The sequence below is a fragment of the Cherax quadricarinatus genome, chromosome 73, assembly GCF_038502225.1.
Source record: "Cherax quadricarinatus isolate ZL_2023a chromosome 73, ASM3850222v1, whole genome shotgun sequence".
Lineage (NCBI taxonomy): Eukaryota > Metazoa > Arthropoda > Malacostraca > Decapoda > Parastacidae > Cherax > Cherax quadricarinatus.
In genome coordinates this window covers 21,275,174-21,289,514 of record NC_091364.1, presented here as the reverse complement: position 1 = coordinate 21,289,514, position 14,341 = coordinate 21,275,174, and the positions used below count along the sequence as shown (strand labels likewise).

The 14,341-nt window shown below is 42.9% G+C and overlaps 1 protein-coding gene across 2 annotated transcripts in view; it reads right to left on the bottom strand.

The window, feature by feature from the left end:
* The window catches only part of LOC128705400 (nephrin), a 505,892-nt gene that overhangs the window by 226,810 nt on the left and 264,741 nt on the right, over positions 1-14,341 (bottom strand). Inside the window, exons 1-2 of one of the 2 annotated variants that reach the window (XM_070100633.1) lie at positions 4,543-5,359; positions 1,611-1,814 (exon numbers count right to left, since the gene is read on the bottom strand). In XM_070100633.1, coding sequence (XP_069956734.1) covers positions 1,611-1,785 — 175 coding nt within the window. In that variant the 5' untranslated portion in view covers positions 1,786-1,814; positions 4,543-5,359. Of the gene's footprint in view, positions 1-1,610; positions 1,815-4,542; positions 5,360-14,341 lie in introns of those variants that run through there. The other variant, XM_070100632.1, reaches the window with a different exon arrangement.

Below are 14,341 nucleotides of genomic sequence, written 5' to 3'. Positions count from 1 at the left end.
AGAATCTGGAGCAAAGGCAAGAAGACTGGCGGTTATATAGGCATCAGTGGATAAGGACGTGCAGCAGACGGGGGCATAGTCACTGGTAGGCGGGATTCCCCGGTGGAAGTAGGTCCTTCCCAAAGAGATGGGTTAGTTGTAGCAGCCGTGAAGTCTTGTAGATGCCCTCTGAACCAAGATTCCATGATGTTGCAGTGGCTGACAAGTTGTGCAAGAAAGGTATAAAATACCTGTCTTCCAATTATGTCCTTGAATCTGTATTGATAAAGCCACTGGATGGCGAAACGTCTACAATAAAGATATCCAGATGTTACACATGCGTCTCAACTTTCATATCGTGTGGGATGCTGCTCTGCCAACCATACCATGGTTGGTGTGGGGTGCTGCTCTGCCAACCATACCATGGTTGGTATGGAGTGTGAAACATGGGTGATGAATGTTGCAACAAGGAGATGGCTGGAGGCAGTAGAGATGTCTTGTCTGAGAGCAATGTGTCTTGTGAATATAATGCAGAGAATTCGTAGTTTGGAAATCTAGAGGGCTGAGGAGGGGTTGTTGAGGTGGTTCGTACATTTAGAGACGATGCAGCAAAACAGAAGGATTTCTAGAGTGTATAAATCTGTAGTGGAGGGTAGCGGGGTGGGGGTCGGCCTAGAAAGGTTGGAGGGCATAAAGGAGGTTTTGTGTGCGAGGGGCTTGGACATCCAGCAAGCGTGCTTGAGTATGTTAGATTGGAGCGAAGAGACAAATGAACTTTAGGGCTTAACGTGATGTTGGTGCGAGAGTAAGGTAACATTTATGAAAGGATTCAGGTAAGCCGGCAGTGCGGACTTAAGGATGGGTGTTAATGTTGCAGTTTTATAACTGTAGTGTAAGCGCGCCTCTGGCAAGACACTGATGGAGTGAATGATCAAAGTTTTTCTTTTCCGGGCCACCCTGCCTTGGTGGGACACGGCCGATGTGTTAAGAAAAAATATATGAAATAAACCTTTCTCTGTGCTCATCTCATGGTGTAACAGTGAGTGTAACATGTCACTGTGGTGCTCGCCTCATGGTGTAACAGTGAGTAACATGTCACTGTGGTGCTCGCCTCATGGTGTAACAGCGAGTGTAACATGTCACTGTGGTGCTCACCTCATGGTGTAACAGCGAGTGTAACATGTCACTGTGGTGCTCACCTCATGGTGTAACAGCGAGTGTAACATGTCACTGTGGCGCTCACCTCATGGTGTAACAGCGAGTGTAACATGTCACTGTGGTGCTCACCTCATGGTGTAACAGCGAGTGTAACATGTCACTGTGGTCAAGAAAAACCACCACAAAGTAAATGGGGCTGGCATCTGTATCAAGCCACCTGTCTGTACACAGTGTCTGTACACAGTGTATATAGTGTCTGTGCACATTGTATGTACACATTGTATGTACAGTGTCTGTACACAGGATTGTTCCACATTTTGTCTGTATACAGACGTTTGTTGTGAAGTGCTATACTAGGTAGCGCATCTGTCTGGCGATTCCCCTGACGGAGGATTGGCCACAGTCACTTATTCTACCTGACCCCATGGAGGTTTAGCGTTTCCCCACCAATAATGAGAAGCATTGGTACTCACAGTTCATCTCTATAGTGATGGAGGTGTGGAGAGGTGCAGTGTGGTTGCTGTTTGAGGCTCGACATCCCAGTACTGCGTGTAGGTGACCACGAGTTAGTCGCTCCAGAGTGAGTGTGTTGGTGACAGTTTCGGGGCGGGGAGAGTCAGACGAGTCGTCAATCATTTGTCCATTCATCCACCAGGTGACATGCGGAGGCGGCTTTCCTGTCGGCACACGAGATGGGTATTTAGTTTTTTTTCATGGATTTGGGAAAGAAATGAGGTGCAGTCAGGGGAGAGGGAGAACAAGAAGGATTTATGTTACTATGTAATGGTTGGCGCGGGGGTACCGCGCTGCCAGCCCCACCGTGGTTGGCGCGGGGGTACCGCGCTGCCAGCCCCACCGTGGTTGGCGCGGGGGTACCGCGCTGCCAGCCCCACCGTGGTTGGCGCGGGGGTACCGCGCTGCCAGCCCCACCGTGGTTGGCGCGGGGGTACCGCGCTGCCAGCCCCACCGTGGTTGGCGCGGGGGTACCGCGCTGCCAGCCCCACCGTGGTTGGCGCGGGGGTACCGCGCCGCCAGCCCCACCGTGGTTGGCGCGGGGGTACCGCGCCGCCAGCCCCACCGTGGTTGGCGCGGGGGTACCGCGCTGCCAGCCCCACCGTGGTTGGCGCGGGGGTACCGCGCTGCCAGCCCCACCGTGGTTGGCGCGGGGGTACCGCGCTGCCAGCCCCACCGTGGTTGGCGCGGGGGTACCGCGCCGCCAGCCCCACCGTGGTTTGCGCGGGGGTACCGCGCCGCCAGCCCCACCGTGGTTGGCGCGGGGGTACCGCGCCGCCAGCCCCACCGTGGTTGGCGCGGGGGTACCGCGCCGCCAGCCCCACCGTGGTTGGCGCGGGGGTACCGCGCCGCCAGCCCCACCGTGGTTGGCGCGGGGGTACCATCTCCAGTCCCTTCCCAGGCTTCACACCATCCCCACCACCACTTCCATACCTCCACATCCATCTCCACACTTCCTCATCCCCACCTTCACCCCCACACATCCCCACCTTCACCCCCACACATCCCCACCTTCACCCCCACACAACCCCTCCTTCACCCCCACACAACCCCACCTTCACCCCCACACAACCCCACCTTCACCCCCACACAACCCCCCCTACACCCCCACCTTCACCCCCACACAACCCCTCCTTCACCCCCACACAACCCCTCCTTCACCCCCACACAACCCCACCTTCCCCCCCCCACCACCCCACCTTCACCCCCACACAACCCCACCTTCACCCCCACACAACCCCACCTTCACCCCCACACAACCCCACCGTCACCCCCACACAACCCCTCCTTCACCCCCACACATCCCCACCTTCACCCCCACACAACCCCTCCTTCACCCCCACACAACCCCACCTTCACCCCCACACAACCCCACCTTCACCCCCACACAACCCCACCTTCACCCCCACACAACCCCACCTTCACCCCCACACAACCCCACCTTCACCCCCACACAACCCCACCTTCACCCCCACACAACCCCACCTTCACCCCCACACAACCCCACCTCTCAATATTAATGTATCTAACATTAGCTACACCATTGGGCTTCCCACATCTAATTAAGTTTTTATTCCTGTGGTCAGAATAATAATTCACCGTCTCCGATATTATCATTAAGCAGAGTTATAATTTTGGGAAAATTTTAAGAATTAGTTTATTTTGTAGCAACTTAGAACTTTTATACAGAATATTTAGGAAGAGATTATTGCAAGAAGTTAGTAAGAACTTCGAATCTCACTAAATCTGGGTTACCTGGAGTTTACCTGGAGAGAGTTCCGGGGGTCAACGCCCCCGCGGCCCGGTCTGTGACCAGGCCTCCTGGTGGATCAGAGCCTGATCAACCAGGCTGTTGCTGCTGGCTGCACGCAAACCAACGTACGAGCCACAGCCCGGCTGGTCAGGTTACTTAGACTTTTGTAAGAATTTAAAATTTACAAAAAAAAAAAAAAAAAAAAAAAAAAAAAAAAAAATTGAATTTGTTAGAACTCGCCCCACACGGATTTACATATATTTCATATATGACATAACTTTTTTTTTTTTTTGGGGGGGGGGAGGGCACAGATGGGAATATTTTTTTCTCTTTCAATTAAAGAAAAATCTAAAGACATGACTATAGACTTGCGTCATTGTATTTCATCTGTGAAGCTTCTCGTCCTGCAGTAATCTTGCTAATATTGCAGAGTATATCAGTCCCCAGTCATGACCTGCAGTCGAGACCAGAGATCCTGAACTGGAGGAACCTTGCAGTGGTCACCCACCTGTTAATCCCCCACCATCATCCACCTATCAACCCCTAGTAGAGCCTTGCAGTGGTCACCCACCTGTTAGTTACCCACCCATCAACCCCTAGTGTCATACCTACGTGAGGTTAGGTTAGGTTAGGTAAGGTTCGTCAGGAAACAGGACAAATGTTTCCTGACGCGGGTCTTAGTCAGATGATGACCCGCCTTTGGAGCTTTTGGTCATCTGACCGAGGCCTTCCGCTGGCTTACCGGTCCACCCCTTTAAAAATTATGGTCATTTATAACCAGTCTGTCCTACGTGAGGTTGTGAACATTTAAGACCAGCTTTATGGTTGTAAGCCTACATATATACAGTATATCCTTGTATTGCATACATAGTGCACTATGCATGCATAGTATGCCGAGAATATTTATATATGTATACTATGCATACATTATTATACATAGTGTAGGAATAAATTCGCAGTGTAGGAGACATTACCACTATACGTAAGGTATATCATTTTTAAGTGTCAGAAGTATTGTAAAAAGTTAATTGAAATGCATTAATAATATAAACAGACCCTTGTAATTTTTTTTTTGCTCTACTTTAGCAATTTTCGGGGTATTAAATGCAAACCTTTAATAAATTTATATTAATATTTACCTTAGTGTTCTTTAGTTGATTGCAGTAAATAATTTTGATAGTAACAAACTGTTCAAACGTTGCATGAAGTATTCTCCAGAGAGAAAGTGTCGTAGATGAAATACGAGGTACGTGTTGTGAGGGAACACCTGGAGTACCAGAGATGACCTCCAGTGTGAGCTGATATGATGTGTAGCAGCTGGCGGAAACTAGTGCTTCAGGGGGCATGTTTTACTAAGTCAAAGAAAATACAGTTCTTGGTACGTGTTAGGAACAGTGCTTCACCTAACAAACTTTAAAAAAAAAAAGAAGATTATCTTGTCTAGAGTTCATGCACAAGGTTCATTTACTAAGGAGAAAGAATTATTATAGTTTCTGCTTGTTTTATTAACTACATTAATAATCACTTAAGTTTTCGATCATGAAGTAATTCAGTCTTAAAAACTTTATATCGTAATCACTAAGCAAAACATATCATTAGCCTTATCATCACGTCACTAATACGTTAAATATTTACAACCAACTCTAGACAGTTTCGAGACTCAATCACGATGAGTCAAAGGATGCATGTGTACATACACAGACGTTTTACAAGTTCAAACGCCACACTGATGCAAATACCAGAGTTCTTCCTCTGGGACCATTTTGCAATAATTCTTTTTCTAGATCAGTCTATATAATCGGAGTAACACTTAAGACTTGTTCACTTATTCCTATTTTCCTCAAGAGTTCCTCAACCGCCTTCTCAGGCCGAGATATACCACAGCAAAGGTCTTCCCAAATTCCTGGTAACTACGGAGGAAGTGTAGCATGACTTAAAGCCACATTCTCCAGCAGACCCTCCCTCGACCAGTGGAAGGTGTGTACTAACAAGGTAAGGCTTTAACACCAGACCTCACCTCGACCTGAGAGGGAGTCGAGTAGCTCAAATTGTCCCCTGATGCTTAACCAGCAGTTTACAACCATGAAACATCCCATGTACAAAGCTAAACAATTGATGGCCAGATAATATTATAAAACCCAGTATATTCATTTTAGCTATTATGGAAGATACTACTCCATATAATATTAAGTGAAAAAGTTAAATCAACACATGTAAATACATAGTCCCAATCTGTGGTTAAATAAACAGAGGGAGTAACAGGAAGCAGCCCAAACCCGGTGGGAGGGGGTTGGGATGAGTGTGTCCTTAGGGCTGTAGGGTACATTATGGTTGATTATATATATATATATATATATATATATATATATATATATATATATATATATATATATATATATATATATATATATATATATATATATATATAACTTGGGACAATTCGCTGCCTGACCTCGGTGGAGTGCGGTTGTGCACGGCACCCCTCTGCTGTTTTCAGGCGAACTACCTCAGTTCGTCACAACCATTGAGAAGTGAGGACGTGCGCTGCTCATTTACCAACATGGCGCTGCAGAGCTACAGGCGCATCAACACTGTTTGCATTGAGTTGACCCGTGGGGCTGTCACTGGAGCCACGATGGACTTGTTACTACCGGCGATTATCCGTGATACCTACGGTATCGCAAATGAAGAGATATGTGGTGTAGCACTTAATGGGACGACACGGATCTTCGTTAAAATGACGTCAGCAAATGTTTATGAAGCGGTGGTGGATAAGTATCAAGAAACCATTATAGCCGTCAATTCAGCTGTATCAGTACGTCTACATGATGTATCACGACACTACACATGGGTTAAAATAAGGAATGTGCCTTTTGAGGCGAATGAATTTGTTATAAAAGATGAACTACGTAATTATGGTACGGTTCATATGGCCTCTGCAGGTCGGTGGGCCGCTGGACCTTATGCTGGAAGTTTGGAGGGAACATATTCAGTCAAAATGACCTTACGCCATCCCATACCGTCCTATATTATGTTGCAAGCATTTCGAACTCAAGTATATGTAACATATGCGGGGCAACGTCGTACGTGTCGGCTGTGTGGATCGTATGACCACATAGCGGCACAGTGTGGTAAGCGTCGTGGGAATCTCCAAATATCGCAACAGCAACAACCGGAAGAGGTCGAGGAAGTGGAGGGACGAGAACAGTCTTATGCTCACCCGTCTCGACAACGGACATCTTGGAGTGAAGAGGTAGAAAAAGCGCAGGAGAATGCTTTGGAGGATGCAAAACAGCGAGAAGAATCACCATCACTGGATATAAATAAAGTATTTGAAGAGACTCTGCCCACTATGGGGGACGAGGATGTAGCGGCGTCTTTAGTGAAGGCACTGGATGTATTGTTAGACGAGTCGATCGTCAACCGTGTGGAGGAACCAGGTGCAAATTTGGGATCGGTTGAGCATCATGGTGAGGCGACGGATGAAAGCATTGAGTCTGGGGTGTCGCATGGTATGATGGTAAATATAGCAGAAGTGGAGGTGCATCATGATAGTACTAAAGAAATCCCAATGCAGGTGGAGGGTAGGACGCGAAAGCGAACTGCGACCCCACCAGACTCAGACGACGTGCTTACTCCTGCCCAAAGGCCAGGGAAAAAGTCTTGGGCGGATGTACAGAGGAAAGGGAACAGTGAATCCACGAAACAAGAGTTTATCAAGGTGATTCCCAAAAAAGGGGAGAGGGATAGAGGTGTAAAATGTATAAGTGAAAAGTCTATACCTAGAACCAAAGGAAAATCCCATTAATTGACTTTAAGGTTTTGACAATAAATATTAACGGTTTGAGATCTGAGCGGAAGCGAAAGTGGTTTAATGAATTTTTGGTGCGTTTAGATGTGGATGTGGTATTTATCCAAGAACACAATTACAGAATTGGATATGAGTTAGAAATGGATGGTTACGATGTGTATATGGAATATGCGACGAGGTTAAAAGGAGGCGTCGCCATTCTGGTAAAGGAAAATAGCCCGTTTGTAGTACGCCATAGTGAAAGGGGGTAGGGGAGAGTGATTAGGGTGGATGGTTTATGGGGTAGAGTACATATAAGTTTTGTAGGTGTATATGGGCCGGCCGAGGGAGATGTACGACTTAAAACTCATTTTGTACAAGATGTATTAGTATATCATCTACGTAGTTTACCAAATGTAGCGATAATAGGGGGAGACTGGAATTGTGTAATACGACGAAAAGATGTGGAGCCTCGAGGAGCGGGTTGTTGCTTGGGGTTCCTGGGAGATTTATTGACGAGTGTGGGTTTAATGGATGTGTGTGTGGGGGGGTGGCATGGTGGAGCATGCTTTCATTAGACGAGATTATGCGGCGAGATTAGATAGAATGTACGTGTCTAGTGCGGTTACAGTGCGGAGAGTGAGTGTGATAAATGTGGTTTTTTCGGATCATAGAGGAGTTGTAATGGATGTAGATATTGAGGGTGTGCCTAGAAGGGGTCCATCATTTTGGAAATTAAATGTAAAGTTATTGAAGAGAGAGGAAAGTCGTTTGTCTTTTGGGCATATGTGGGAACGCCTTGTGGTTGAAGCACCTGGAGATGTGGCTTTGGTTAATTGGTGGGAAATGATAGCCAAAAAGCGAATTAAGGAATTTTATATTAGTCAAGGGGTGAGATATAATCAGTTACAGTATGGTTTCCAACGATATTTAGAGGGGCAGTTGCGCGACTGCTATGTACAAGCGAATGCTAATTATCCTGTTACAGAAATTGAACGAATTAAGGAGCAACTACGAAATTTACAAAACGAAAGGTTTGATGGGGAAAGGCTTAAGGGTGGAATCGAAGAGGTTTTGTGGGGAGATCGGCCGTCGGCGTGTGTGTTGAGGAATCAACACAGACGTCGCAAAGCAATGGAGTTAATGGGGTTGAATGTTCAGGTAGATATGCAGGGGTATAAAGTGAATCAGGTGTTGACGACGACGGAGGGTATGAGTGGGTATATTGATGCTTGGGTTAAATTGAAAATACAAAGTGTTGGAATAAGTGAAATTGCATTGCAGTCAATCGGTAGGTTTGTGCAGTGTGAGCTGATGGAGCATGATCGTTTGATGTTGGGAGGGCCGATAACGGAGTGTGAGACTTGGGAGGCTTTATCTGGGGCGCAATTAGGTAAGGCGCCAGGAATTGATGGGTTGCCCAGCGACTTTTATCTTCAAAATTGGAACGTTTTAAAGGAGTTTTTGGTACGTTTATTCAATATAATGAAGCGGGATGGGGTTTTAGGGGAACAACAAAGGTTGGCTGTGGTCGTCCTAGTTCCTAAAGGTGAGCCATTAACGGTTAAAGATTATCGTGCAATCTCGTTATTATGTGGGGACTATAAAATTTTTGGAAGGATCTTGGCTAACAGAATAAAAAAAGTCCTGGGCAAAGTGATTGACAAGGGACAATATGGGGTGCCGGGCAGGTCTATGTATGAAGGTCACGGTATGATTAGAAGTTTTATTGAAGAAAGAGTAAGATTGGGAGGGGGGGGGTATTGGCGATAGATTAGGAGGCGGCATATGATAGTGTGGAACGGGAGACGTTATGGAAGATCATGAGATGGCAGGGGTTTGGGGCGGAAATTATATCATGGGCCAAATTAATGTATCAGGAGGCAACCTTGCGTGTGCAGGTGAATGGGAGGTTGGGAGATCGAATTCAGATGGGAAGGGGTTTGCGTCAAGGTTGTCCCCTTTCACAATTTTTTTTTGCTTGTTTTCAAGATCCCTTTTATAGAGAGATAAGGGTTTTATTGGAAGCAAATGGGATGGGTAATGTAAGGGGTGGGGGAGCGGGCATTGTTGGATATGTCGACGATACGACGATTTTGGTGAGAGAAAACATGGATTTGCTTCGGGTAGAAAAGTTAGTGAAAGTTTTTGAAAAGGCTTCTGGCATGACGATTAATACGGGGAAAACAAAGTATATGAATCTTGGAAAAGGGTCACGTGAGGAAGGAATGGTTGCTGAAAGGTGGGAAAGGGTGGACCAAATAAAGATATGTGCGATCGTTTATGTAAGTGATATCAAGTTAGCACAAATAAATTCCGTGCGTATCGTTGATAGTGTTGTGAAGCGCCTCAGTGGTTTAAGAGCTGCTAATTTAAGTTTGCAACAAAGGGTGATTACAACGAATGTGCTATTATATAGTAAACTATGGCATGTTACAGTAATATTTCCAATACTTCGTTGTGAGTTAAAAAGGTTACAAAAAAGTGTTTTTAGATTCATTTGGGGAACAGGGAGCGAATGGTTAAGTAGAGCGGTTGTCACACTCCCGGTTGGCCGTGGAGGGCTGGGTCTTATAGATGTCGAAAAGAGGATAATAAGTATGTATTTAAAAAGTAGTTATAAGCGGGAGGGAGAGGCGAAAGAAGACGGTCTTCATAGGATACATCAGGATATGCGACGGTGGTGGGGGGGTCGGGAGTTCATGATAGGTGAGGCAATGTTACGGGTCTTAATAAACGTGAGGGATCCTTCACATATTAAACTGAGAAATTTTGATAGGGTAGATGGTAAGGCTGTGGTAGCGGCGGTAGAAGGAGTTTATCCGATGTATGATTGGCGTAATATTTGGGGGGCGTTTAAACAAATTGCGTTTAAAACCTAAAGTCAGAGAAGTTATGTATAGATTTTTACATGGAATCTTGCCGTCAGGAATGGTTTTATTCTATAAGAGAATACGAGAGGATGGGAAATGCACGGATTGTGGAGGATTGGCGACTATTTATCATACGGTGTATTTTTGCGATTGTATTGAACTTATAAGGGTTTGGATGGGTAAGGTTTTAAGGTTAGTGGGGGTAGGGGGTTTGCAGGTCTTGAGGGTTTTAAGTTTAGATATAACTGGGGCGAATAAAAGGGTTGAGAATGCGATTGGGTATATGATTACGGATTATATATATATGATGTGGGCTATGAGGGAGGCGGACGTGCGTGCAAGAGTTAATGCGTTGGCAGCAACTTCTTATAGGACACAGTGTAGAAATAAAGGGGTGTATGGAGGGAGATGGGAGAGAGATTTTAGTGAGGGTTATAGAAATTTCACATTAAGGGATTTATGGGATTTGCAAAGTGAGTAAAGGGACACAACGGGCTATTTTCCTAGAATGGGGAGTGAGCATGGAGAGCTGTTTTTATGGATGTATAATTGAGTTTTGATATCTAGGGGCAATAGGGTTATTGCCCCGAGGGTTTCAGGTACTACACAGTTATCATTTGGAAGTGTTGCACTACGATTGTATATTATTATTTTTCATGTATAAATCATTTCAAGGACTTTATGATGAAAATTTTCAATGAGATTCAAATATGTTATAGGTGTCTTTAATGATTTTATTCAATTATAAATGGTAAAAAGATCTTTATTTTCAGTTTAATTACAGAGTTTTTCTTATGCAAAGCACAACTTAAATGGTGTAAATTAGAAAATAGGTAGTTTTGATATTTTAAGGTTGTTTTTTCCTTTTAATGTATTCATCGATGGAGGCAATATGATGAATATTGCTAAGATTTGTTAACGGAAAATTTTCTGTACTCTTGGAGTTAATACAGGTGAATGTATTATTCTTGGTTGAATGGAGGTATTATTATAATTGATGGTGGATGTGAATGTGTTAAATATGTTAGTATGTTTTATATTAAAGTTCCTTTGTTTAGCACATGTAGAACTGACAGTCAGAAATATTTACCTTAGTTTAGCACATGTAGGAGAACTGACAGTCAGAAATATTTACCTTAGTTTAGTACATGTAGGAGAACTGACAGTCAGAAATATTTACCTTAGTTTAGCACATGTAGGAGAACTGACAGTCAGAAATATTTACCTTTGTTTAGCACATGTAGGAGAACTGACAGTCAGAAATATTTACCTTAGTTTAGCACATGTAGGAGAACTGACAGTCAGAAATATTTACCTTTGTTTAGCACATGTAGGAGAACTGACAGTCAGAAATATTTACCTTTGTTTAGCACATGTAGGAGAACTAACAGTCAGAAATATTTACCGTAGTTTAGCACACGTAGGAGAACTAACAGTCAGAAATATTTACCTTAGTTTAGCACATGTAGGAGAACTGACAGTCAGAAATATTTACCTTAGTTTAGCACATGTAGGAGAACTGACAGTCAGAAATATTGACCTTTGTTTAGTACATGTAGGAGAACTGACAGTCAGAAATATTGACCTTTGTTTAGTACATGTAGGAGAACTGACAGTCAGAAATATTGACCTTTGTTTAGTACATGTAGGAGAACTGACAGTCAGAAATATTGACCTTTGTTTAGTACATGTAGGAGAACTGACAGTCAGAAATATTTACCTTAGTTTAGCACATGTAGGAGAACTGACAGTCAGAAATATTGACCTTTGTTTAGTACATGTAGGAGAACTGACAGTCAGAAATATTTACCTTAGTTTAGCACATGTAGGAGAACTGACAGTCAGAAATATTTACCTTAGTTTAGCACATGTTGGAGAACTGACAGTCAGAAATATTGACCTTTGTTTAGTACATGTAGGAGAACTGACAGTCAGAAATATTTAGAATGAGAAGAGTGGGATTTACTTTTTATTGTTTTTTATTCGTTGTAATTATGTACATCAATGATTTAGAATATTGTAGTAGGACTACTAGGCTCAGGTAGATGGTATAACTTATGATAATGGTGTAATGCTTCTTGACATTACAAGACTATTATAACAAGGTGGGTCAATGTTTTTATGGCAAGCAATTTATTGGAAAAAATTTGAACGTATTCTCATAAAGAGAGGAATGTATCAATAGACCTGTGCTGATTACTGTAGTGGTTTGTATATGAGGTTTCTAAATTTATGTAGGTCCATTATTATTTTATATTCCTTTCTTGTGTTCAGAGCAGAAGGAATTTGAAGAAGAAAAAAAAAAGGATAATTGTACTGTACATATATCAATTTCGAGCTAATTAAGAGATAGAATGCTTAATTTAATGAAGAATTAGGTTGCATTTTTACTATTGTTAACTTATACATATGTATCTAGTATAGGACAGTTTAAGCTTCGGCATCAGATATAGTATTGGTTATAGTTGTTATAATGTTAACAATGTAATGGTAATAAGGTATTGTTTCAATATCCGATGTCAGGATTTTCATTCAGTGCAATATATTTGTTTGAATTTTCTTGTGACTCATGTTTGTGTATGGTTTTAAATAAAAAAAAAAAAAGAAAATTAACATATCCCCATGGTCCGTAGGTATATATACATTAATACCAAAATAACCTTCCCATCGGGGAGGAGCACTTATTGGGGCAACATACATTGCAGTCTCCTTTCACATAGAACATCCTAACATTGACAAAGTCAACATAAATACAGAGAGTATATGACCCCAGCGCTGGCAGGCGCCTCACCCACACTACACTAGTAATGTTTATTAACATTATTGTACATTAAGAACCAAACATCCCCAATTAACACATTACATGAAATGTTGCAGTACACCAAGACACTCGCCATCCTCACACACCTCACATCACATAATACGTAAAAAAAACCACGCTGACAAAATAACATGGCGAAAAACCGTGGTAGACAATGTCAGTACATACCCAATAACAAAATACAATTTTACACATAGATATTACCAAATACTTCTGAACAATAAACTAAAACAAACAGGAGGAGTCATTATAAACAAGTAGGACTAAGTCCTATATTATATACATATATATTAAAATCCCACAAAAACTTTACTCAATGGAAAAAAGACAAAGATTATTCATGAAAAATATATGGGAATTCACTTGACACCAAATAACATAAACATATATATTACACTCCACAAATAAAACAATACCAAAAACCATGGTTCTTATATACGCAGCTTCACCACCAACAATAACCACAGACCCGTGCAGGGCCATATCCATTACCCGCTTCTATATTCCCCTCCACTTATCAATACATACAGGGAAGATTTAGACGGATAACATTCAATGTTATATGACCTACCATACAGATATAAAAGCATATATAAACTCCATAAATAACTTATATATGCTCGTACAGAGTTCATAATTTGCCCCCTTAATTATGCTTTAAAATCATAAGGACACGATACCCATACTATGGAAAGGACCAAAGCTGAAGTTAGTCCCCATCAACACACTCACTGAGTAGGGCCTTTTCAAGTACTGCTAACTACATTCTCCCAAACGGATCCATACACACTAGGATCCAACATACAGTATGCCTTGCAGTGGGTATAACCCAATATCCTAACCCTTAAGGCCCTTAACTAAGGTCATACAGATACATTAAGTACCCTAACCATAACAAAAAAAAAATAATAATTCACGCTATTACATCACTCGCATGGTGCATTCTATGCATTAACCATCGACAAAACCTTGTCACCAGTAACATACACAAAACCTATCCCCTACATATACATATGTATATAACCCCATATACAAAAAGGTGCCTATAATGGTAAAAGAATAAACAAAACATCACATACCTACTTGTAACACTGTGGGTTTACAAAAGTCATAAGGTCTACATACACTGAAACCCTTATACAGTGGTTACACCTTCAGCAGATACTACCAAATAAAGTATTGCATGTAACACACAGGTATCAATAGTCAACATACTTCACTCACAGGTTTGCATACACTATAAACAGCATCAAGAATACCAATTGTGATACCATTGCATCATTTGTCTAAAAGGACAGAATCCAACAGACCAGCACCACTAAGGTGTCCCTACCCTCAGCTTCTCCACCTACCGTCTGAAACAAACCCAACAATAGAACCTGCCCCCTTCATACACCAGGAGTAGTGACACAACCTAATCGAACGTGTGACAGTTATGGTTTTATGCTCACAGT